The 24,218-nt window shown below is 39.3% G+C and overlaps 1 protein-coding gene, 1 long non-coding RNA gene and 1 pseudogene across 3 annotated transcripts; 1 reads left to right on the top strand and 2 right to left on the bottom strand.

Moving 5' to 3' along the window:
* Positions 1-829: 829 nt before the first annotated feature.
* Positions 830-12,474, top strand: LOC111337205 (uncharacterized). 2 transcript variants are annotated; one of them, XM_022943460.2, is made up of 9 exons: positions 830-2,047; positions 5,511-5,663; positions 6,269-6,464; positions 6,823-6,904; positions 7,896-8,061; positions 8,448-8,586; positions 8,744-8,915; positions 9,420-10,549; positions 11,064-12,474. In XM_022943460.2, exons 1-9 carry the CDS (start codon positions 1,004-1,006, stop codon positions 11,369-11,371), a joined length of 3,390 nt encoding a protein of 1,129 aa, XP_022799195.2. In that variant the 5' UTR covers positions 830-1,003; the 3' UTR covers positions 11,372-12,474. The 2 variants fall into 2 exon arrangements, with proteins under 2 accessions (XP_022799195.2, XP_022799196.2); XM_022943461.2 differs by lacking the exon at positions 830-2,047 and adding an exon at positions 3,430-4,702.
* LOC148740755 (sonic hedgehog protein-like) lies at positions 11,884-13,762 on the bottom strand (annotated as a pseudogene).
* LOC148740754 (uncharacterized) lies at positions 11,884-15,190 on the bottom strand. The gene is made up of 2 exons (XR_015990631.1): positions 15,086-15,190; positions 11,884-14,081 (listed from the first exon to the last, which is right to left on the bottom strand). It is a non-coding gene; the product is annotated as an uncharacterized LOC148740754 (long non-coding RNA).
* Between the last annotated feature and the right edge of the window lie 9,028 nt (positions 15,191-24,218).

Raw genomic sequence — 24,218 nt, 5'->3', positions numbered from 1 at the left:
TGGCGCGCGGCTCGTAATTAATACCCACAAAAGCGAGCAGAAGAACCCTGAGTACGTCACGGAATCTGCATTACTTTGATACGGATTTGTGATAACCACGAACACGGATAGATATCCGAAAAAATGGTTCAAACAGACGACTCCATAAAGTGTTTGATTTGATACCAAGAAAAACTGTTTTAATCGAAACCGAACCGGCAATAATTAAGAGTTGGAAAAGATTATATTCACAAACCCGAGTCTTAAAAAAATAAAATCATGAAACCAAGGATGCTGGGATGTCCTTCTATAATAGTTAGTAACAGTATTCATGAATGTGCGTCAATGTTACCATATTAAAAAGTCGAAAGCGCACTACATGTACATTATTTTATCCATTATATCCTAGGAAGTCGCTGCATTTATGTGTTCCCATGATATTCCTTGAAAACAGCTGTTTCAGTTGTAAATTGCAGGCGATCGCTTTGTTGTTTTTTGATATTCAAAATTCCTTTTTTAGTTTATAGTTTAAGGGCATGATCCTATTTACTGAAAAATATGATTTAATCTCTGAATGACGCTTAGTTGTTTTAAATTAACAAATGGTAAACACCACAGCGTACACTATTGAGTTATGGATGCACGCGGGAGGTTGCTAACCACGAAAGAAGCGTAAGAGTCGCGCGAGGCGATAGCCGAGAGCGACTCTAGCTTCTTGAGACGCTAAATTGACCAATCAGAGCGCGCGCTTTACTTTGGTTATGTTAATCCTCTTGGGAGCTAAACACAAACGAAACTTTCAGATCAATACTTTATGACTAAATTACCATACATCAAAAGGACTCATGCCAGGTGCTGTTGTGTTAGGAGTATATTATCTAAGCCCCCCGGTATACATTTTAGTTGTTTCTTCAGTCGATCAACCACCACACGCATTTATTCAAACTCCGATCATTGACTGATTTTTGAATCAGTTTCACGCGAGCGATTTTGACAAAAAGTTTACATATCTAATATTGCGGTCATGGGCAAAACAAGCTATTTAATGATGGCTGTCTTTGTTGGATCTTTGGCCGCAATTATGTTTATTCAGAAGGAAAGAATAGATTTTGACTGTCTATGGAGTGTTTTACTTCAAAAAGGCGCCCAAGCTCGTAGCGAAAAAACTGACCAACTACAGAAAACTGTTCTCCCAGAAAACGCTTGTAAAGGCGAGATAAAGTGCGATTCAAGCTTGTCAGATGTACCATGCACTGCTGATGATTCATCAAGAGATGCTAAGGAAGTGAGATCAAAGCAAAATAACGGAGAAAGCGAATGCTTCGCGCGAGACGGTGCCACAACATCAACAAAAGAACAACAAACAGAAAATGGATATAAATATTGCAAAGGGGAAAAAGCGAACGAAGAACAAAACAACGATATTTTGACAGGTCATATGAAGAAATTAGGAGAACATGGCGCCATTATAATGGAAGGAGAAATTGAGGAGCTAAATTTTGTGCCAAACGGTAAAGATTTTTACGAACATTTTTTACGAAAACGGAGACCTCTTATTATGCGTGGAGCAATAAAGAACTGGCCCGCCGTACAGCACTGGGCGAACGAAAGTTACCTTCGCGAAAAATATGGCGAAGTCGTGTTTGACGTTCAACTTACAAAAAAATACGAGGGAGAATTTCCGGCGAAGAAGACAATGAACCTTGATGAGTTCCTTACGATTTACAAAAGCAAACAAGTTTATTTAGACTGTCCTTTTCCCCACAGTGATATGATTAAAGACATTTTTGTTCCGTATTGCTTGCAATGCGAAGAAGTCATGCCAACTATTGCTAGCACTCATTTACTTTTTAGCAGTGGAAATACAAGTTCCAGTTGCCATATGGATGGGTATGAAAACCTTTTAAGTCTCATAGCCGGAAAAAAGGAAGTCTTGGTGGCTAGTCCGAAGTATGTAGAATATTTCTATCCTCGAAACCACACTACGGTGAACATTGAATCACCCATCGATCCCGAGGCAGTGAATTTAGAGAAGTTTCCCAAACTGGCCCAAGTACCTTTTCACAAGGTAAGCTGTTTGTTTGTTTCTTCACTCATTTTAATTTTCATGAAGATTGACGTTAATAACAACTTTGCTCGACAGTTTCTGTTGGTAAAAAATTTTACACAAAATATTTCCTCAACCAAAAACAATTTCCATCTCCATTTACTTTTTTTATTGAATTTTTTCATTTTGTTCATTCGTGTGTTTCTTTCTTTTGTGCATATTTTGGCATTCATCATGGTTTTATGTAAATTGAATATCTTCAGACGGAATTTTCGGTGTCAAGTTGTCTTTTAAATGTCATTGGAGATGTTAAGTCCAATTGAATGGAGAACAGATGCTTTGAAGGCCTCATCAGTGAAAAGCTAATAACATCCCGGAGACAGAAGCGACATATTTAGCGCGGCAACGGAAAAAAATTAAAAAACACCTAACATGCATTCCCTCTGGTTCTAATAGGGATACTTTGCGGCTTTGCGCGCTGAGAACAAAAGGAACTGGTGATCGTAGCTTAGATGTTGATGAGATTCAAAACTATGTGTTGGACACAAAGAAAATCAGCCGGTCTTCTTCAAACAGGGCGTGTTAAGAGCGCGAATAATTCTCAAACATTGTATTTCTGCTCAGAGCCACTGATTCGATGGAACGCAAATGATACGGCCAAAGTAAAATTTCTTGAGTTTCCTTCATTTAACAGTTTTCTTTGTTGGCCATCTTTTCTTCCCATCACTTCAATTTCTCTCCCTTTTTCCTCCTTTCTGTTTAATTGCTTTTGTTAGCCGAATAGGTAGCTGTTAATAGGCCTATAGGGTTCTGGTCTGAAACAGACTTTCAGAAGTAATCCAACCTCGGTCCCAGCCCTAACTAAGGGAAAAGGCCCTGGGAACGAGGTTGGAAGTAATCCAGTGTCTTCGGCGGAAAATAAAATTTCCGGGCCTTGATCTGCTCGCAACAGCCTATCACAAATTATGCGAAAGACCAAAATTGATGCAAAAATGTCGCGCAATCCAAAGGAAGATTTTTTACAATTTCTGACTTTCACCGCGCCTGCGCCGCACAACAACATCGTTCCCAGGGTTGCTCGGTCTAGGAAACGTCTCTTTCTATGTCCCCCATGTTGGAAATCATTAATGTAGCCTCCCCCAGGGAGGAATGGAGGGGGGAAATAATTCTCTTCTTCCTCTCTTCTTCTTTCCATCGTTTTTCTTCACAAAAAGCGTCATAACTTTCAAAATCAGTCATTATTACAGTTATGATATGAATATAATTCAGAAAGATAATTAATGAATCGAAAAGTGAAAAAAACAAACAAACAAACACACACACAAAATTGTCTCTACCCCGTACTCCCAAGAAAATTAAGGCTTACTCTTGTGTACACCCTGGGGAGGTTTGTAACGCCTGCAATATTGTGTAGCAGATGTATATCGTGTTGCTACCCTCTTTGTGATCAAGAAAAGATTATACGCAAGCAGTGGGGTTTCCTCCAATGGGCTCGCTAGGCCTCAGTTAAACGACGATGAGGAAGACAAAAGACTCGCGTGCTAATTTTCAAAGCGATCTTTTTCAAGAAAAAACGTGACTGGGGTACTTTTTGTCCCGTGAATGTTGCATTGAAACAAATCAACGTCGTTGGAGCCAGCTACTTCTTTAGACAGCAAAGTTTTTGTCGTAGTCGCGCTCGATTCAGCTTCTTCTTTTACGAATTGTTTATTGAAGTTGATTACATAGTCTCAATTCAGAATGACCAAGATCTCGTGCAGTTTTCTTCGCGTGGTAACACAATTTACCATAGGTTTTCTCCTCCTACAACTACACTATGTGATTGCTGATAAAGATGAATCTTTAAAACATCAGTTAAAAAGTGGTGAAAATGATAGAAGCCACGGAAAAACAGGATACAAGAGAGATGAGATTGGCGAAACGATAGACGACACTGATACGAAAGAATATTCATTTGCAGCTGTTAGCGATGTGAACAAACAGTGTAAAAGTAAGGAACTAAAACATTCAGTCACTAAAAAAGAAACTGAGAAGCTTTTAGGTCATTTGAAAAAACTGGGAGACCATGGATCTCAAATTGTTACTGGTGAAGTAGAAGACATTGATTACATTCCAAATGGGAAGGATTTTTATAGACATTTTGTGCGGAAACGAAGGCCACTTGTAATGCGAGGTGCTGCCTCAGACTGGTCTGCTGTGAAATACTGGACAAATGAAACATATATGAGACAAAAATATGGCCATGTTGTATTTGATGTGGAGTTCACAAAACACTATGAGAGAATACATCCAATCAAGAAAACCATGAACTTGAGTGAATATCTGGATATTTACAAAAATAAACAAGTTTATTTGGACTGTCCCTTCCCACAATCTGACATGACAGCAGATATCATGGTTCCATACTGTCTACAGTGTGAAGAAGTGATGTCCACTATCACAAGCATTCATTTGTTGTATAGCAGTGGTAACACAAGTTCCAGTCTCCATCAAGATGGATACGAGAATCTTTTAACTCTAATTTCTGGAGTAAAGGAAGTTCATATAGCAAACAGCAGTTATGGAGAATACTTGTATGCCAATAATTATACCACGGTGCCTGGTTTATCACCAGTGAACCCTGAGTCAGTAGATCTTAAAATGTTTCCCCTTGTATCAGAAGTAGTTTTTCATAAGGTGAGGAATGATAATCTCTATTAGATATTTTACAAGTAAAAGCTGGCATTTCTTGATCTAACTACAATTGTGACCTCATTATAAAAGATTTCAAGTGCCTCAATATGTTTTCCCATCAACATAAGCTCATAATAAAAATTTTGCTTTAATATTTAAAAAAAGGCTCAGTGATGTTTGAGTGTCAGGTGAAATCAAAGAGAGTCGCATGATTGTGCTATTTATTTTCTTAATTTGGTATCTTGGTACTCCCTTTGAACCTTTAAACATGTTTGACATGTAACCTCTTCCTGTAATACCGATACATTATCCAGTAAACAGGTAAATTCTTGATCTAGCGGTAATTCTCATAACTAATGTACAAGAATATGTGTAGTGGCTCGAGGAGAGTTAACAATCAGATCTTGACAGTTAAAAGTTTATTGGCAAGGATATCATAAGCTGTTGTGTTGTGTATTGTTGCCCATCTGTTTTGCTACAATCAGTCTGACCAGACATATGAAGTACTGTATCCACACTGAATCACTTCAATGGCTTTTTGATACATAGTGTTTTGATTGGCAACAATACCTTTTTTGCTATTTAATTTTTTTATTTGATGCACATGAAGCAAGGCTTTGGATACAAATAGTAGAATAAAATTTATCAAATTTTGAATGATTGTTCATATTTCTGTTTAGATGGCTTCAATTTTTTTTTTTTTTTTTATTTCTTTGGTTTTTTTTTTAAGCTAATCAATAAAAACTCTAAAAAGCTTTCTGTCAATAATTTGTCGCATAACTTATTGATTAAAAGTTTTTTATGATTCTAGGTTGTTCTAAATGCTGGTGACATCCTGTACATTCCACAACATTGGTGGCATCATGTAAGATCATTTGAGTGTCCAAACATTGCCATTTCTTTGTGGTTTCATCCATTTGCAGAAAAGGAAGGAGAAGAAGTTTCCCTCAATGAGGAAGAGGATGTAAGATATCACATCAATTCTTATATTTAGTTTACTCTTTCTTTTAAAAAATACTGTTAGGAATCCTTTCCATGTTTCTCGATGATTTTGCAGCAATATTACTGCATTTTATTTGGAGCGTGGCATAATTTTCTTCAATGCCAAATGTACAATTATATGATCATCAATTTGCATTTGTCTCAGGAATCTGCCATGTTCAGGCTTTTTTATATTTTTTGGCAACACACAGCAAGATCATTTTGAAACATCAAGTCAAATCACTGACTTGTGAAAAGCATCTTATAAATCAACTTGAGACTTAAGTTAAAAATGTTTGATATGTAAACTGTATGTGGATGACTGTATCACTATGAATCCCACCCAACAACTTCACAGCAACCCCCCCCCCCCCCCGGACCTGTTGATATGACCACTTTGTGATATGAAGAGCATACTTTTTAAACCCAACCAAATGGAATTAGCTCAGTCCTCTCCTCATTTTGAAAAGTTATCAACCTGAAGGTTTCATGGACTTACCTTACTTAGAGGATCCGAGACTGCACAGTCCATTATACATTGCGTTTTCACTGATGCATTTCATTTTTACTGGCTATTCTTGCTTTCAGCGAAATGTGTTTGAAGACATGGTACTTGCAACAAAAGCCTTTAACAAACTTGTAGAGACTTACCCAGAAACAATCAAATGTGAAGCACAAAACAAACCAATCACAAAGGCTTTCCATCCAAGCTCTGATGCTTGGGACACACCAAGAGAAATCATTGCAGAGGAACAATTCATTACATTGGCTAGTGGATATAAAAGTAAGGAAGCTGTTTTATGTGATAGATTTATGAAGAGTTTATTATCCATTTATGGACATTCAAGTTTTCCTCTGGTGTGGTATTTGTCACTGAGTCTTTAAAAATGTGATAAACCAGTTTTAAATAATTTTATAATCAGAAGCTGAAACAAACTCAGGTAGTTTAAAAAATTTCAAACTTATTTTGAGCTACAATACACAAGACCTTATTCTATCAATTGAAATAGAATTGATGTTAAAACAAATAATAAACAGTGAATTTATCATGATTATGTAAGTCGAGAAAAATTATTTTCCTTTACTAATAAACTCATCTAGATTGTAAATTAATTTGATACACATGTAAATTCTATTTTCAGTACCCAAAGTAGGGTTTGGTACTGCAGGTTTATTTAAAGACACCAAGGATTCTGTTTTAGTAGCTTTGACTTCAGGATACAGGTACTCAGTTCAAAAATGTTATCACTCTGTAATTAGGTATTAAGGAATGTAAATGTGCTCTACAACAAGTTAAACTATGATATTTGATAATTGTCATACATTTTTTTGGGGAAAAAGCAACATGTAAAAGTTTATGTTTAGCAGATAATAATTTGCTCTATTTTAAAAGTGATGTTTCATCTCAGTTGCAACAGTCAGAAATGATAAGGCTAGCTTCTGCCTCTTGGTTAGCTCAATGGATAGAGCACTGGACTGTTGTGCGGGAGGTTGAGGGTTCGAGCCCCGGCCGGACCAACACTCAGGGTCTTAAAATAATTGAGAAGAATTTGCAACCTTTCTGTTACATCAAGAAAATTAATGGTTAGATATTCTAGTCTTCTCAGATAGGGACGAATAAATGGAGGTCCCGTCTCCTGTAGGGTTAGGGGCAGGAGATGTTAATTTCCCACGCACGAGATTACCGTGTGATGGATGTCCTCCCCTGGGGTGGGATGGGTGGGTTTACTGGGCCCGCAGTAATTGGCGCAAGCTGTTGTGGTGTCCCTGCCAGTCGGTGAAGCTTAATAATTTCTATAAATTTATTAATTCTAAATTCTAGCTTAATTCTTGCCAAATGATTTAGAAATACGTGATTCAAAAAGTTTGCAATAATAATAAAAGGCTCCTGCAAAGCTTCATTGAAGCCTGACATACCAATGGGAACTGCTAAAGGGCTCAACTCCCATCTAGGAGGAGTAGATGTAGTCCAGTAATTTAGAGCCACTCTAACTAGGAATGAGCATCGGAAGTTACAGACCAGTGGGGAATTGGTAAGACATGACCTTTACTTTCTATGGTGGAAAAAACACCAGTGGAAATAAAGTTTGCTGCCCATGATTGCAATACTGAGCGATTATTCTAGCTTGGGCTTAAGAAAAGGATCTCTCCAATGGGTGAACCATGAGGACTCTCCATATCCCACTCAGTATGTGATGTTTGTTTTCTTCATCAGAATGATTGATTCTGCCCAAGCATACGACGAGGAACAGGTGGGAGAGGCTGTAAAAGAAAGTGGAGTACCAAGGGAAGAGGTTTTCATTGTCTCCAAAGTTCATCCACGTTTTCTTGGTTTTGAAGAAACTCTTAAGTCTGTGGAAGAGTCACTTACAAAGCTTAAGGTATGCAAAGGGCTGCAGATCTCAGCCCTTTTACTGTTTAGCATGAAATGTTCTTGAGCAAAACAAAGAATAATGTCTATGTCGCCTGAGATCAATCAGAAGAGAAAAATGGGTGGACATTTTTTAAGTATCCATATGTAGTTTCCGTACTCCTCCCTTACATTTCCTTTGGTACTGAAAAAGAGAATTTGTTTAAGAATCAAGAGCTTCATTTGTTGGTGGTCACTTCCTTTACTCTCCTGACCTTATTGTTTTATCCAGGGGTGATATTTTGTGGAGAAATTGGATGCTAATAACTGTTATGTTTGCTTTTTTTATGTATGCAAAGTTTTTTGTTGCAGCATGGCCACAGTCAGTAAGTTGTTTGTTTTTGTATATTTCTTTAGGTTGATTACATTGATCTCATGTTGATTCACTCAATGGACTGTGACGAGGGACCTGGTGCCCACTTGATTTGTCAACAGGGAGAGCCCAAGGGAACATGGGAAGACTCTTGGAAAGCGCTGGAATCGCTTGTAAACAAAGGTAAGTTGCTTTACTTTCTATCACACCATGTGACTTTATGATATCTATTTTTGTCGCTGATGGAATGAACATAAAGATATAGAATCTAAACTCCTTCCAATGCAAATTTGAGCCTATATAATTCAAACTAAAGGAAATCTTTTGTTTTTCTTTGCAGGGAAAATTCGAAGTATTGGTGTTAGTAACTTCGAAGTTGAAGACCTAAAGCGTTTACTTGAGATCGCCAAAGTTCGCCCATCAATTGTACAGAACTTCTTTGATCCGTTTAACCAAGATCGCGCAACCCGAGAATTCTGTGAGCAAAATGGGATTCGGTACATGGGTCATAGGTAATAAATAATTAGAATTATTATGATCCGTGGCTTAACAAGAAGTGCACCTTACCTTGCGAGCGTCACCTTTAGAAAATTAGTCTTCATCAGCAGTCGTTCTTTTGGATAACGTGCAACACTGTAGGATCGTTGTGTGACACCATAGTTTTGGGTGACACAAATTAGAAGGGCTATGAGGGAGACCACCGTAAATGTTGCAAGAACCATAAAATACTCTTAAACACACACGCACTCGCTCAAAACAAACCGCAAACAATCAAGTAAACAAAAACTGATATTTATTTTCATTGTTTTGTAAAGAAATGTCAACGAGCCATTCGCCATGACCGGCGAAGGGCTAACGCTCAAAACGTCAGCCTAAAAACTCTTTACGGTGTAATTATTAATCTCTACTCTCTACCCAAAGCTGCTAGACATTTTGGGGCTAACTCTAACCCTAAAACTCTTAGTTTCGTGAGATGTTTTAATTACCGGTAGCTTTTTTTTTGTCTTCAATCACAGCCCGTTAGGTGACTCATGGAAAAGAGAGGGCTTGCCTGTAAATCCAGTTCTATCTGACCAAGGCCTTCGGAAGATCGCCACCAAGTTCGATGCGTCTATTCCTCAATTGGTTCTCAAATGGTCTCTAGAGAAGGATGTTATTGTGATTCCCCGCTCACGGAGCCCGAACCATATTAAAACAAATTTTCAGTTAACGCACGTAATGCTTAACGAAGACGACCGGGAGTACCTCGAGAGTCTTGATGGTAAGATAATCGCGCCCGACGACGGTCCCCCCTTCGATTCCCGATCAAAGCCCAGTGTTTCCGATCAAGAGACGAGGGAAGAGGAAAAGACCGCGGACGAAAGCGCTCGAAAGAAAAGTGAAGACATTCGTGAGAAATTGGTTTTAATAGAAGAGGTCGATACAAAGGATTCCACTTTATATCTAAGTTCTGATGATCAATGGATTTACGCTTTCGACTCCGCCTCAGGAAAGATGAAATGGAAATACGGAACTGCTGATGAAGGAGGATCAAAATGCGAGTTCAACTCAGACGAGAGTGTCGTTTACTGCGGGACTGACGACAAATCACTTCGGGCGCTAAGTGCTGTCAACGGTAACCTTATGTGGAAGTTTTCGACAGAGGGGGCAGTTACGTCCTCAACCCGAGTTGGTGCGGACGGCAGTCTATATTTCGGGTGTCTGGATGGGTATTTTTATGCCCTTAATCCAGACGGCTCTCTGAAATGGAAGAAGGATCTAGCGGCCGAAATCTGGTCATCTCCTGCTCTTCTCGAAGGCGGAAAAGCTGTGTTCGTCGGGTCTATGGCTGAAGACTGGGCAAATGTGTTCTCTCTTGACGGTGAAACTGGCGAAATCATTTGGAAGTACAAAACAGCTGAACCCGTTTTCTCATCCCCTTCCGTTAGTCATGACAACAACGCTGTATTTTTCTGTTCGTACGATGCAAACTGTTACGCGTTTAACACTGGGAATGGTCACGTGCTCTGGGTGTTTGAGGCCGACTCCGCATTTCAATCGTCACCTGTTGTCAGTAAACTGAACGGGACTCTCTTTGTTGGATCCACGGAGGGAAACATTTATGCGGTAGATTCCGCTACTGGAAAACTCAAATGGATTAGAGAAGGTTTGTTTTCAATATTTTCTATCTCTGCTATCGGGGCTCAGCAAAATAGTGCAGTTTGAATTCTCCGTGTGCTATGCTCACGGAACAAGTGAGTGGATCAGAGAAACAGACTGTTTGTTTAAGAGGAGTGACAAAGAAGAGTCCCCTTCCTCTTCCGAGTTCATGTCTTGAAAGTCTACGCTAAGATTATGCTTTAAATGTAGTTCATCTGCATGAGATGCAGTCTTTTCAGTTCCAGATTTTAAGAATCCGGTACAATGCTAGCGTTGTCATGGCAGTTTTACTTTTTAGAATTTGACATCAAACTCGAGTTACAGTGACGTGACAAAGGCTTTGTAGTAAATGTCGGAGTAAATTCTGTTTTACACTCTGTTGCTGTTTGAATTTTTTGGTTGATTTTATTCAGGATAGGAAAGAGGACGTCTTTGCTACCATACATGAAGGAGATGATTGGCAATACAATTTAAATGCATTTTATTAAACTATATATCTGTTTCTTTATTTATCGAATCAGGAAAGGGTGAACTATTCTCGTCACCATTTGTCGCTCCTAATGGAAATGTCTACATTGGCTCGGGTGAAGGTGAGGTTTTAGCTCTTCGTCAAACTGATGGCTCACTCGTGTGGAGTTTTAAGACGGATTCTGCTATTTGGTCGTCACCGCGCCTGGATAAGAGCGGACTGTTGTTCATAGGAGGTATAGACACTTACCTGTATGCTCTGAGAGCTGATGACGGACAGTTGGTGTGGAAATACAAGACAGATGGACCTGTTGTGGGTACCCCGCTGATCACACGTGAGCATGCTGTACAACAAGCCTGAAGTTTTCAACCAGTAAAACGCAGCATGTCTTCATGGCTAATCAAACTAATGACAAAATGAAGGAGAGTCTTCGACTGCGTGCATTTACTTTATCGTTACGACTAATGCAGTGTAATGAATTCTAGTTAACGTTTACTGAAGCTTAAGCATAGATTGTAACCTGCACTGAAAAGGAATTTAAAACGCAGTAATATATTTTAAAAATTCGAAAAAGGTAACGTCAGTAAAGCCTTAAAAGTTGAAAACCTAAATTTATAGTACCTTAAAGACTCCAGCAGCTCACATTTCACACGTCATAAATCAGATCAGCCCTTGCGACCTCTGGGATGCCTGTGGCTCTAGTTTCTGTGTAACTGAAACCCAATAAATCTAGTGATTGGGTATCTTTTGACACTTGTTATGAGGTAAAATTGGAAGTTGTTATTTTTTAGACTTTTTCAGTTAAGCTTTTTGTTTTGTTACGCCTTGCCTTTTGCGCCTACGTGTTGTTTGGTAGATTTATAGTTTTGATCTTTTATTTTTAGTGTGTGCTCGAACTTGGCTCGGTTCGCGGATTTCCTTATTACTGTGTTAGACATCTTAATCGTTTGTTATGGTTGAGAATAATTTGTTTCATAGGTGGTCATGTTTGGGTTGGTAAAACTGACCTTGGGTTTTGCCCACACTGAAGATCCTGTTTGTGCGCGCGATTCTTGTGCGCAGCTCGATCATTGGCGTTTAATTGGTTCCTTGGTGCTCGACAAGTACTTCGGAGCGAGCCACCCAATTTCCCCCTTTGCAAAATGAACGGATACACTATGGAAAATCCCACGGTCAGCTAGCTACACTTAAACATGTCTGTGATTTTTGTATTTAATACGTTGATACTCCTCGCTAAAAAAGAAAGAGATCTGAAGTGTTGTGGTAGTCGAAGCTGCAATAGCTCTCGAGAAAAAGAATAAAAAGAGAAGAGGCTTGGTACCTCCCGTTAATTCGGCCGAGCGAGTTGTAAAACCCGCAACACACTTCTTGGTAAGAGAAATTGCACTGCTGATAAACACGGTACTTGCTGATACTATTAAAGAGAGGTTTATTTAGATAGGATATAATAAACTGAAACGATACATGGCAGTGTAAAATGATATCCAATCGCTGACGGAGCCTCTCAAAGTAACAACAGATTTCTGCATTTTTTAGGGCCAGACACGAGTCAGATACACTTGGCCACTTAATGACCGTTGGTTAACTAGCGAACAAGTTAACATTGTGTAAAGTCTCATACGTACAAAACCACGCATAGAATTCTGGTAACGCATCTTTGAAACCTGTATGCTAACAGAACTTCACTCGCATGTGATACACTATAAAAATGCACTTAATGTTTGGTTTGTTGCTTTTAAGCTTCAACCCTCCTTAGCAATTCTCCTTACTGTCTGCCATACAGTTCTGATGATGTTAGTTTGGAGAATTTGGTATTAGATCAACTGATAATCCCTTGATTTTCATTTTTACTTATTCTCATTACTTGTCTGCTTGATATTAGATTGATATTGTAAGGAGAAATTCTGTCTTGGTCACTCATGGTAGTCAGAGGATTAAACACTTAGATAAAGTTCGACTTTGTTACTGATTGATATTCATGTAACACCCAATACTGCTAATCTATTTAAAGTGAAAATTCAAAAAAAGGCAGACAATACAATTACGAATACTTGTTTGTTTTGCATATCACACTTACAATGAGTATAAAATTTAAAAAAAAAACGTCTCTAGAAATATCAAGAGTTTAATTTTTTAGTTAATCTCAGTCGAGCAATATCAGCATCGTATGAGCTAGTCTGGACCAACCTGGGAATCAATTTTTTTCTCCAATAGCACCGATCCTTTGCACCAGCGATGGAGACACATAATGCAGGGCGCGAGCAATGCCCATGGCTCGGTGGGACCACTCATGGGACAGCACATCAAAGTAACAGGAGGTGTGCACATCGTTAACCAGAATAGTGCCGCTCAGGGTTACTGGGGCGTAGGCACCTTTCTCGTAGACAGTACGTGTTTATGCTCCGAATTGAATCCTTCTCTGAACCATGGCTCCCCTTCACGTACACTGTGTCTCCGATCTTAACATCTCTGGCCGGGATGGCTGTTGCTTGGCCCATTACTTCCAATAACAAGAGATGGTCAGTAGTTATCAGGAGGATTTTCTCGTTTGTGGTGACAATTTATTAAAAATTCTTCGATAATTTCTGGCTGACGGTGGATGAAGGTGATAACTGTATTCGACTGGATGCCATTATTTGTAATGACTAAGACTTCCTCACCAACTTTCAAAGATTTTATTCGTCTTCTCCGAAAATTTGTATCATAAGATAATGGCTGAGCCAGGGTAACATCCACCAAAATGATGAACACCTATATTAACTAATGCGGAGGTCACGGCTAGGGTTGACAATCCTCCTGCCCCAGTTAAAGCGTCGTTAAATACTGCCTCCTCCACTTAATTTTTCAGTTCAGCAAGGCGTTTTTTCAACTCACGTATCTCTTCATCACTTTTTTCTTTGTCTTCAGGTTGCTTTGCTATTTCTTCGTCTTTTTGACGAAGATCCTCTACCATCTTGGTCAATCCACTCTCGTTCATGGCTTTTTTTATTTCTTCGTCAAGTACTTCTTTGGACACGCCGGTCAGGCGGTGTATTAAAGGTCCTCTTTGCTTCCTCACCTCGTCAATAATCTGAAAAAAACAAAGAAACTTGAAAGAACGCATCAAAGGAGATGCAAGAGAAGTAATAGTTTTCTTTGTTGTGCAATCTCCAAGAAACTTTAAAACAGATTTGCTTTAGTCTGTGATTCTCTTCTGCAACGAATAAACGAACAAGTGATGACGAGGAACTCTAGCAACGAACTTCGAACATTCGATTGTCTTAAATTAAACTTCATCAAACGAATTTGCGTGTGCCATGTCGAACTGACAGCCTTATTTCTTGCCGTCTAATACCTAAGGCAATCAACTACCTTTTAAGATTACTTCTTGATCTATATTTTTTATTCAATTTCCTTTCCCTACTTATGCTAAGATGTACAAGCGCATTTGGTATCTCAGTATAGCGGTGCTTCAGGATTTGGGGAAATATTGCAACCTATCAATCCCAGAGAATTGGCAGTGACTTCCTTTGTTTAACGCCGAAAGTCAGACTAATTTATTTAGACACACAAAAGTTAAAGGAAAAAACAATAAAACTTAAGACTTTAGTCTCGGGAAAGAAATGTCCAAAACTCAGGCTGGGTGTTTTGATATTCTTTTTAATCCTTTACAACTTTAATATCAGTTTTCAAATTCTCCACATTGTTCTGTTTAAACTTCATATGGTGCCGACAAGGAGAATTTGTTTGACATTCAGGAGCCTCTTAAAATGGCGATCCTTTCCTTTATTCACGTGACCTTCAGAGGCCAGGTACTCCTAGGAGCCAGGGGATAACAATATTTAAAAGGAATTCGAGAATAAAGGGGAAAGAAAAACAGTAATAAAAGCTAACTCCAAGAAGGGTTAACCGTCATGAATCCGAGGCGCAAAGAAGACATTCAAATTTTTTACTCCAATAATATATTACTGTCCTTGTGTAAATATCTTTTATATAATATTAAACGTCACGCTCTTGTGACAGGTGCGCTTAACCGCTTTCTTCGAAAGATAGAAGAAATTTTGCCCATTTGATGTGGCTCAGCTAAATACAGACCTTTTCGAAACTTCCTTTTCTTGAAAACCAACAGGCCATCCAGAAGCTGACACTCGATTCTCCTTAGGAGACGGGTAAATTCTCTGCTTCCGTTTCTCTTGTTCCTAAAAAAAAATTTACACTTTTACTAAGCAACGGAAAGGCCAGTTACCTATTCAACCACTGAACTACAACGAAGATACTAAAGATTTTGCTCTCAAAATTGACTTTACCCTGAACGAGACTCACTGCGGTGTTGTTCACCGTTTAGTGAGTTCCCTACGAGTAGTCAGGGCTAGGGGCATAGATGGTATTTCTGAAAGGCTTTTGAAAGAAGCTTGTCTTGAAATCGTGCCTTCTCTCACCCATATAATTAACCTACCCATTAGGTGTGGGAATTTCCTGACAAGTGGAAAATTTCCAAAGTATTACCTCTATATAAGGAGGATATTAAGTCTGATTCTAACAACTATAGACCTATATCTATTCTACCAGTTGTCAGTAAAATAATCGAAAAGGTTGTTTTCAAACAATTTTATGAATACATAACTCACAATAATTTTCTGTCAGTTTCTCAGCATGGTTTTAGACCGATGCATTCTACTTTAACTGTGTTGCTTGAAGCTACTAACAACTGGTACTTAAATATTGATGACCTAATTAACAGTGTACTCTTTCTGGATCTTAAGAAAGCCTTTGATACGGTTGACCACAACATATTGTTATAAAAGCTGCAGCTTTATGGTCTCGACCCACATGCAGTTCAGTGGTTCAAATCATACCTATCAAATCGCTTTCAGAGTACTTATGTAAATGGAACTCAATCAGACTATCTTCCTGTTAGTTGTGGGGTCCCACAAGGTTCTGTACTTGGACCCTTGTTGTTTGTCATTTGTATAAATGACCTACAAGAATGCGAGCTGTCATCATCTGCACTCATGTATGCTGATGACACTTCACTTACCCTTTCCACTTATGACCCCGCAGCTCTTGAAGAAAAGTTAAACTAAGACTTGGAAGGGGTTCAAAAGTGGCTGAAATCCAATAAACTGACCGCCGGCCTGTTAATCCAATGGATAATTACAATAGAGATGTATGCGAAAACCCGTCAAACAGTTACTAAGTAATATAGTACTAACAAAGTATTGTTGATAAAAGGAGAATTTTGGAAATATTTGGTTAAAACCTGAAACAAAATGCTACATTACACTATCATAGTGTGAATGAATGTGAATAGTCCCTTTAGTGCACAACATGACACGTTATCAAAGACATCGTCACTACGCATTATAAGCAACCCAACCCGATAACTATCGCTTTGCATCTTTTCAAAAAGATATATTACCATGAAAAATGTATACAAGAGCAAAATTAAAATGCGCGCGCGTCAGATGTCACAGTAATGGACGCGTGACTCTCCTAGAGTACGGAGTCACGCCTGCGTTACCGTGACATCGAGCGTGCGCGTTTTTAAAAGCAAGGTTGCCAGATTTGAGAATTCTCAACTGTTATAAATGCGGGATTCCCTAACATTTTCTCTTTCCACATTACTCATTAGACGTTTTTTTTCTCTAAAGAATATTTGCGATAAATTAGATTTTCATGTCGTGCGACAAACTTGTTGATGCAAACGACCCTTATGCATGTAAATGTAAACGTGGGTTGCCAAGGCAACAGTGGCCCTGGTAAAATTCACCAAGAGATTCTTGTTGCAAAAAGTTATACATCTGCGAAACAGGAAGACGACTAGGTGACCGATTCCGAGAACACCTTCGCGACGTAGAGAGGAATGACAAGGACGCATCAAAACCAGTCGCTAGACACTTTAATTTACCTAATCATTCTAAACAACGGATACAATTAATACATGAAGTTCATATATTTTGAACTGCGGTAGTAGATACGTATGATGCCCGATCCTCGCAGTAGAGAGCGCTATTTAAGCAATAGCGAAAATCAGACCTGAAAAAAATCGGGCCTGTACGGGATTCTAACCACTGACCTCTACGGTACTAGTGCAGCGCTCTACCAATTGAGCTAACAAGCCAACTGGGAGCAGGCCGTTAAGTTGATTCGCAATAAACCCGTGATGATAAATCAGATACAATGAATATATGAAGTTCATATATTTTGAACTGCGGTAGTAGATACATATGATGCACGATCCTCGCAGTATATGATGTATGATGCAAGATCCTCGCAGACTATTGCATAAATAGCGCTCTCTACTGCGAGGATCGTGCATCATACGCATTCTAAACAACATTTTAAACTTTAAACTTTAATGATAAATACTCCCCAAAGAAAAGGTTTTTCAGTACCTATTTACAAATATGAATGCTAACTATATCTGACAAGCTATTGTTAAATTCTAAATTCTAACTGTCACTCGATCATTCGTTCATGGCAAGTTTCAGGACTTTCTTAAAGGCCTTTACAGATGTAACGTTTCTCAGGTCTACGTCTAACATGTTCCACAGAGATACTGCTCTATAGGCAAAGGACCTTTGGCCGGTAGCTGATCTGAATAATGGAATGTCAATCTTCTCATTATTACGAGTTATGCGACTATGTACAGAAGATCGTTTTTTAAACTTAGCACATAGATATTCAGGAGCTAAATTGTTGACGCACTTATAAGCTATAACAGCGTCTCTGAATTTGAATATTTTGTCAACTGGAAGCCAGTTGAGTTCATCCAGTAATAGCGTTACATGGTCAAATTTCCGAGCGCCGCAGATGATTTTTCAGGCGAAATTCTGGATGAGTTGCAGCTTTTGTATGTTCTTAGATGATGTATTAGACCACACGCACGAACAGTAGAACATTTTGCTAAAGACAAGAGATGTAATAATTAAAACTAAAGTCTCTCTATCGAAACAGTATTTCACGCGGGTGATCTGAACTAGTTTAGTCAAGCAAGAAGAGACTAGGTGGGAGATATGAGTGTCATAGGTCAGATGTGAATCTATGTATACTCCTAGATCTCTTGCCGATTTGACGGCCGTGAGAGTCCTTCCAATAAATGAAACAGTAAAATTAACGGAATGTTTACTTATCATTTGCTTAGTGCCTATCAACATGAACTTCGTTTTCCCAGGGTTTATTAACAAATCATTTGCGCAACACCAGTTGGCAACATTACGCAAATCATTTTCGAGCTTGAACGTAGCGTCAATGACGTCGGCTGCGGGAAAAGATAGCAAAACTTTAGAGTCATCGACAACATATGGAAATCTGCGGTCTTTCCTTACTGTTGTAGAGTATTTTAAAGATTGCCGTTTCGAGTATTTTTAGGTTTACCTTTTGTTTTATTGAGTCTCGCCTTTCTACGCCTTCGTGTTATTTTGATGAATTTATATTTTTGATCATTTATTCTTAGTGTGTGCTTTAACTTGGCTCAGTTCTTACCCTGCTAGACATTTTAATCGCTTGTTATGGTTGAGGATAATTAGTTTCCTAGGTGGTCATGTTTGGGTTGAGCTAACCGCCTCCTAGTTAGCTCAATTGGTTAGAGCGCTGGACTATTGTGCGGGAGGTCGAGGTCGATAGTTCGAGCCCCGGCCGGACCAACACTCAAGGTCTTAAAATAACTGAGGAGAATGCGCAACATTTCTTTAATAAGAAATGGATAGACATTCTAGTCCTCTCGGATAAGGACGAATAAACCGTAGGTCCCGTCTCCTGCATCTATTAATTAGATAATTTGGTCAGGCAGGGGACGTTAAAGAGCCCACTCACAGTGATGTGGTCTGGCCTGTTTACTGGGAGTTGGGGAAGGGGGCATCTTTAAATAAGTTTCCTTCGATTGTTTGTAAACTGCTGATGCAGTCTGGCCAAAGTCCCCCGAAAAGTGTTGTGATGCGCATTTGATCATGTCCACATGATAATTTGCGCAATATAAATATTAAATTATTATTATTATTATTATTGGTAAAACTGACCTTGAAACCAACTCCTAACCCAAGATAATCAAATTTACTTTGGTTTAAGGTATGTGAAGTGCCATAGATCTCAGCCCTCTTACTGTTCAGCATGAAATTTTCTTGACCAAAACAAAACATAATGTCCATGTCGCTTGATGTCCATCACCAAGTTCGATACGCCTTTTCCTCAGTTGGGTCCCAAATTGTCTTTAGAGAAGGATATTATTGTGATTCCCCGCTCGCGGAACGCGAACCATATTAAAACAAACCCTCAGTTTACGCACGAAATGCTTAACGAAGACGACCGGGAGTACCTCGAGAGTCTTGATGGTAAGATAATCGTGCCTGACGACGGTTCACTCTTCGATTCCCGATCAAAGCTGAGTGTTTCCGATCAAGAGACGAGGGAAGAGAAAAAGACCGCGGACGAAAGCGCTCGAAAGAAAAGTGAAGACATTAGTGAGAAATTGGTTTTAATAGAAGAGGTCGATACAAAGGATTCCAGTTTATATCTAAGTTCTGATGATCATTGGATCTACGCTTTCGACTCCGCCTCAGGAAAGATGAAATGGAAATACGGAACTGCTGATGAAGGAGGATCAAAATGCGAGTTCAACTCAGACGAGAGTGTCGTGTACTGCGGGACCGACGACAAATCACTTCGGGCGCTCAGTGCTGTCAACGGTAACCCTATATAGACGTTTTCGACAGAGGGGGCAGTTACGTCCTCAACCCGAGTTGGTGCGGACGGCAGTCTATATTTCGGGTGTCTGGATGGGTATTTTTATGCCCTTTATCCAGACGGCTCCCTGAAATGGAAGAAGGATCTAACGACCGAAATCTGGTCATCTCTTCAGTGCTCTTCTCGAAGGCGGCAAAGCTGTGTTCATCGGGTCCATGGCTGAAGACTGGGCAAATGTGTTCTCTCTTGATGGTGAAACTGGCGAAATCATTTGGAAGTACAAAACAGCTTAGCCCGTTTTCTCGTCACCTTCCGTTAGTCACGACAACAATGCTGTATTTTTCTGTTCGTACGAAGCAAACTGTTACGCGTCTAACACTGAGAATGGTCACGTGCTATGGGTGTTTGAGGCCGACTCGGTATTTCAATCGTCACCTGTTTTCAGTAAACTGAACGGGACTCTCTTTGTTGGATCCACGGAGGGAAACATTTATGAGGTAGATTCCGCTCCTGGAAAACTCAAATGGATTAGAGAAGGTTTGTTTTCAATATTTTCTATCTCTGCTATCGGGGCTCAGCGAAATAGTGCAGTTTGAATTCTCCGTGTGCTATGCTCACGGAACAAGTGAGTGGATCAGAGAAACAGACTGTTTGTTTAACAGGTGTGACAAAGAAGAGTCCCCTTCCTCTTCCTAGTTTATCTCCTGCAAGGCTCCGCTAAGATTATGCTTTAAATGAAGTTCATCTGCATGAGATGCAGTCTTTTCAGTTCCAGATTTTAAGGAGCCGGTACAATGCTAGCTTTGTCATGGCAGTTTTACTTTTTAGAATTTGACATCAAACTCTAGTCACAGTGACGTGACAAAGGCTTCGTAGTGAATGTCGGAGTAAATTCTGTTTTACATTTTATTGCCGTGTTTGAACATTTTTGGTTGATTTTATTCAGGATAGGAAAGAGGACATGCATCTGTGCTAAAATACATGAAGGAAATTGGCAACATAATTTAAATGCATTTTATTGAACGATATATCTATATCTTTATTTCTTGAATTAGGAAAGGGTAAGCTATTCTCGTCACTATTTGTCGCTCCTAATGGAAATGTGTACATTGGCTCTGGTGAAGGTGAGATTTTAGCTCTTCGTCAAACTGATGGCTCACTCGTGTGGAGTTTTAAGACGGATTCTGCTATTTGGTCGTCACCTCGCCTGGATAAGAGCGGACTGTTGTTCATAGGAGGTATAGACACTTATTTATATGCCCTGAGAGCTGATGACGGACAATTGGTGTGGACATACAAGACAGGGGACCTGTTGTGGCTACCCCGCTGATCACACGTGAGCATGCTGTACAGCAAGCCTGAAGTTTCAACCTGAAACGAAGGATGTTTTCATGGCCTATCAAACTGATGAAAAAATAAAGGAGAGGATTCGACTGTGTGCAATTACTTTCTAGTTACTAGGAATGAGCCGTGTAATGAATTTTAGTAAACGTTTACCGAAACTTAAGCACAGAGAGTAACCTGCAATAAAAAGGAATTTAAAAGCCGCGGCAGTAATATATTTTTTAAAAATTCGAATAAGATAACGTCAGTAAATCATAAAAAGTGGATAAGTTAAATTTATAGTACTTTAAAGACTCCAGCAGCTTATATTTCACACGTCATAAATCAGATCAGCCGTTGAAACTCTAGGGTGCCTATGGCTCTTTAGTTTCTGTGTAACTGAAACCCAATGATAAACACAGGACTTAGAAATAGGTGTTAAAAACTTGCTGTTACTATCAAAGAGAGTTTTATTTAGACAGGATATAATAAACTTAAACGATACATCCCAGTGTAAAATTATATCAAATAGCTTACTGAGTCTCTCACAGTAACAACCGACTTGTACGTTAAGGGAAAAAATTAGATACAATCCTCGCCACCCCTCCCCTCTCCCTCAGTTGACTGCAGTTGGGCCAGTGGTAAATTGAAGGTTGGTACTGTTCCTCTCAGAACTATTATGATAAGTGATTTTTCGGCGTGGAGCCAAAACGGTTTCAACAGTTTTCTGTGAAACTGATAAAAATCGAGTCCAACTGACTAATTAGTAACTGAAATTGAAGGGTGTGTTTCTTTTTTAGAGTCAAAATCATCTCAACTGTAAGCACTTTCTCTAAAAGGACAATCCTCTGTAGCCCTTCCACGCCTTCCAAGCGAATGCCTCTCCAAGAAAGCTCTGTGCTCTGCACACCCAGAGCAATGTATATATTCCTTCTCCACTCGAGTCCAAAGGTATGAGGTTCGAGCCCCGACCACGTCAATTTATTTTTGTCTTCCTATTTCTTTTCGTTTTCCTTTTAATTTTTTTCTTTCAAATGACAATCTACTTCAAAGGATGTTAGACATGTTCAAAGTAAAACGCACATGTGAGAACTTTTGATTACATAGCTTTAAAGTTTAAATCGATAACAAGTCCAAATGCAGGAGTGAAACCCTGGACAAACATCAAACTAAGCTCAACAAGACCAAAAATGATGCGAAGAACCTGCGGATCAGATTCGTTCAACGATGGCCAGAGTCGGGGCCGAAAAAGATCACACGAGTCATTACGAAGGTCCAGTCACGATAGTCCGCCATTTGAAAACCGTAAGGGGTTTTGGAAGGTTTGTGGGCTTAGACGCCGTATCATTGTGCCTAGAAGGAAGGCATAGTAGGCACATAAAGAATATTGGCTGCATTCGATGGACGAGTTATCATCACAATCATGCTACTGAAAAGTAGCCACCTTTACTTTCTGACTCACTGAAATCAAGATATATTAAAGTTCACAGAGCAACTAGGTGGATAATCAGACATGGTGTGATGCTACTCGGGTTTAAAGATTTAATGAATGTAAGCGGGCAAATAACAATTCATCGACCCAACGTTTCGACACTCCTGTCTAGTGCCTTTATCGGGGGTTATCTTATCGTTGGAACAAGAGGCCCTTTTATATGCTTACTAATTAGCTTCCCTTTTTTCTGACGAGGTGTAAATAGGCGTCAGGTAGTAAGCCGCTCTCACAGCGTTTTGGGTCTACCTGATGTTTGGGTATCCCCGTACCCAAAACACTAGGGGATACCCAGAACTTTAAAAGGGAATTAAACAAGAGACTGGGGCAGGTAACATGGCACCTCTTTCATTTTTCGTGGACAGAAAAATAATTACTTGCGAAAAATTAAATACACATTCAATACATGTAATGTGCATTCAAATTGGTTTGGTGTTCCACGGAGTCACGAGAAATTTGCCAACTGGAAACGAAGGAATTACAATATTTCTAATAAACAGAATTACAAAATTAAGTCCTATATTTACTTCACATCCCAGAGATTCACTGCTGCCAAGATACTTCTAACTCGAAGTAAATTTCTGATAATATTGCTAAGGTAATTGAAGCAATAAGAAAATTTCCCACACACACACATGCATGGTAAACAGGTCAGACAGTTATGATTACTCATAAACTCAGAGCTTATTGAAAAGTACACTCCCCTTTCCGTCATTTTCTTAAACGCGATATCCCAACAAGAAGAAAATTTCTCCTTCCGTACGTGTCTCAAATCGTTCGGCTTAACTTTCATGCGAAGCAATTCACTTGAAACTGCTGACTGATTGCTATTTCCCAGATGCTTCACAACAATTGAACGCTTTCCTTCACCAACCACAATCTCAAGTACAAGAATTGATTTTGGATGACGATTTTCTGACGTCCGCAAGCAATTATTTTTTGTCCACGACAAATGAAAGAGGATGCCATGTTACTTACCCCACCCTCTTGTTTAATTCACTATTAGCGTTCTGGGTATCCCCAGAGGGAATACCGAAAATACTAGTGTTCTGGGTACCGGGATTCCCAAAACTCGAGGATACCCAAAACACTGTGACACCGCCGTCCTTACGATTGAAGGGAGCGTGGGCAGAGTTGATGTGCCAAGTTTCCAAACAAAGGCGCTGTTGGTATTATTCCACCCAATTGTATGGTTAGTTAGGCATGTGTGTTCCGACAAAGCTGAATAATAATAATTTTCTATTTTGAGAAAGAAGACCTGTACGGGTCTGCAAATGATCCCAGACCGCAAATGATCCCCAAATTGGACCACAAATGATCCCGGACCGCAAATGAACCCCACACTGAACCGCAAATGATCCCGACTAAAATATAAGGAATGGCATGGATGCTGAAATAGTGTGGATAGGGAATTGGCGTGAACAGTGATCATCATGGCTCACAACTAGCATCTTTTCCACACTTTGTGCTGAATTTTTTCTTATTAACTCTGACAACTGACAACTGCCAAATAAAACCGCTGATTTTAATTGCAGGCCAGAAGTTTTGTTTTCTTTGCAACCAGAATCCCTTTAACAGATTTTCTTTAATGACGCAATATACGCCTCGTATCTCTCCTCAGCTAAACATTGTTATTTTGGTGTTACAGTATCTTCAAATCAAATCTAATCAGCCCATTAACGCCAAACGACTGATAACAACGGCAGCAACAATAACAAGAACTTAATGTTTTAG

Source organism: Stylophora pistillata, chromosome 1, assembly GCF_964205215.1.
Source record: "Stylophora pistillata chromosome 1, jaStyPist1.2, whole genome shotgun sequence".
Classification (NCBI taxonomy): Eukaryota; Metazoa; Cnidaria; class Anthozoa; order Scleractinia; family Pocilloporidae; genus Stylophora; species Stylophora pistillata.
The sequence above is the reverse complement of the archived record's forward strand: the minus strand, read 5'-3'. Positions and strand labels throughout refer to the sequence as shown.

What these genes read in the sequence shown, in the direction of transcription:
- LOC111337205 (XM_022943460.2), top strand. Translation starts at nt 1,004, where the DNA reads ATGGGCAAAACAAGCTATTTAATGATGGCTGTCTTTGTTGGATCTTTG. An exon ending in ATTCGGTACATGGGTCATAG is followed by an intron (nt 8,916 to 9,419) that starts GTAATAAATAAT and finishes CTTCAATCACAG; the next exon opens with CCCGTTAGGTGACTCATGGA. An exon ending in ACTCAAATGGATTAGAGAAG is followed by an intron (nt 10,550 to 11,063) that starts GTTTGTTTTCAA and finishes TTATCGAATCAG; the next exon opens with GAAAGGGTGAACTATTCTCG.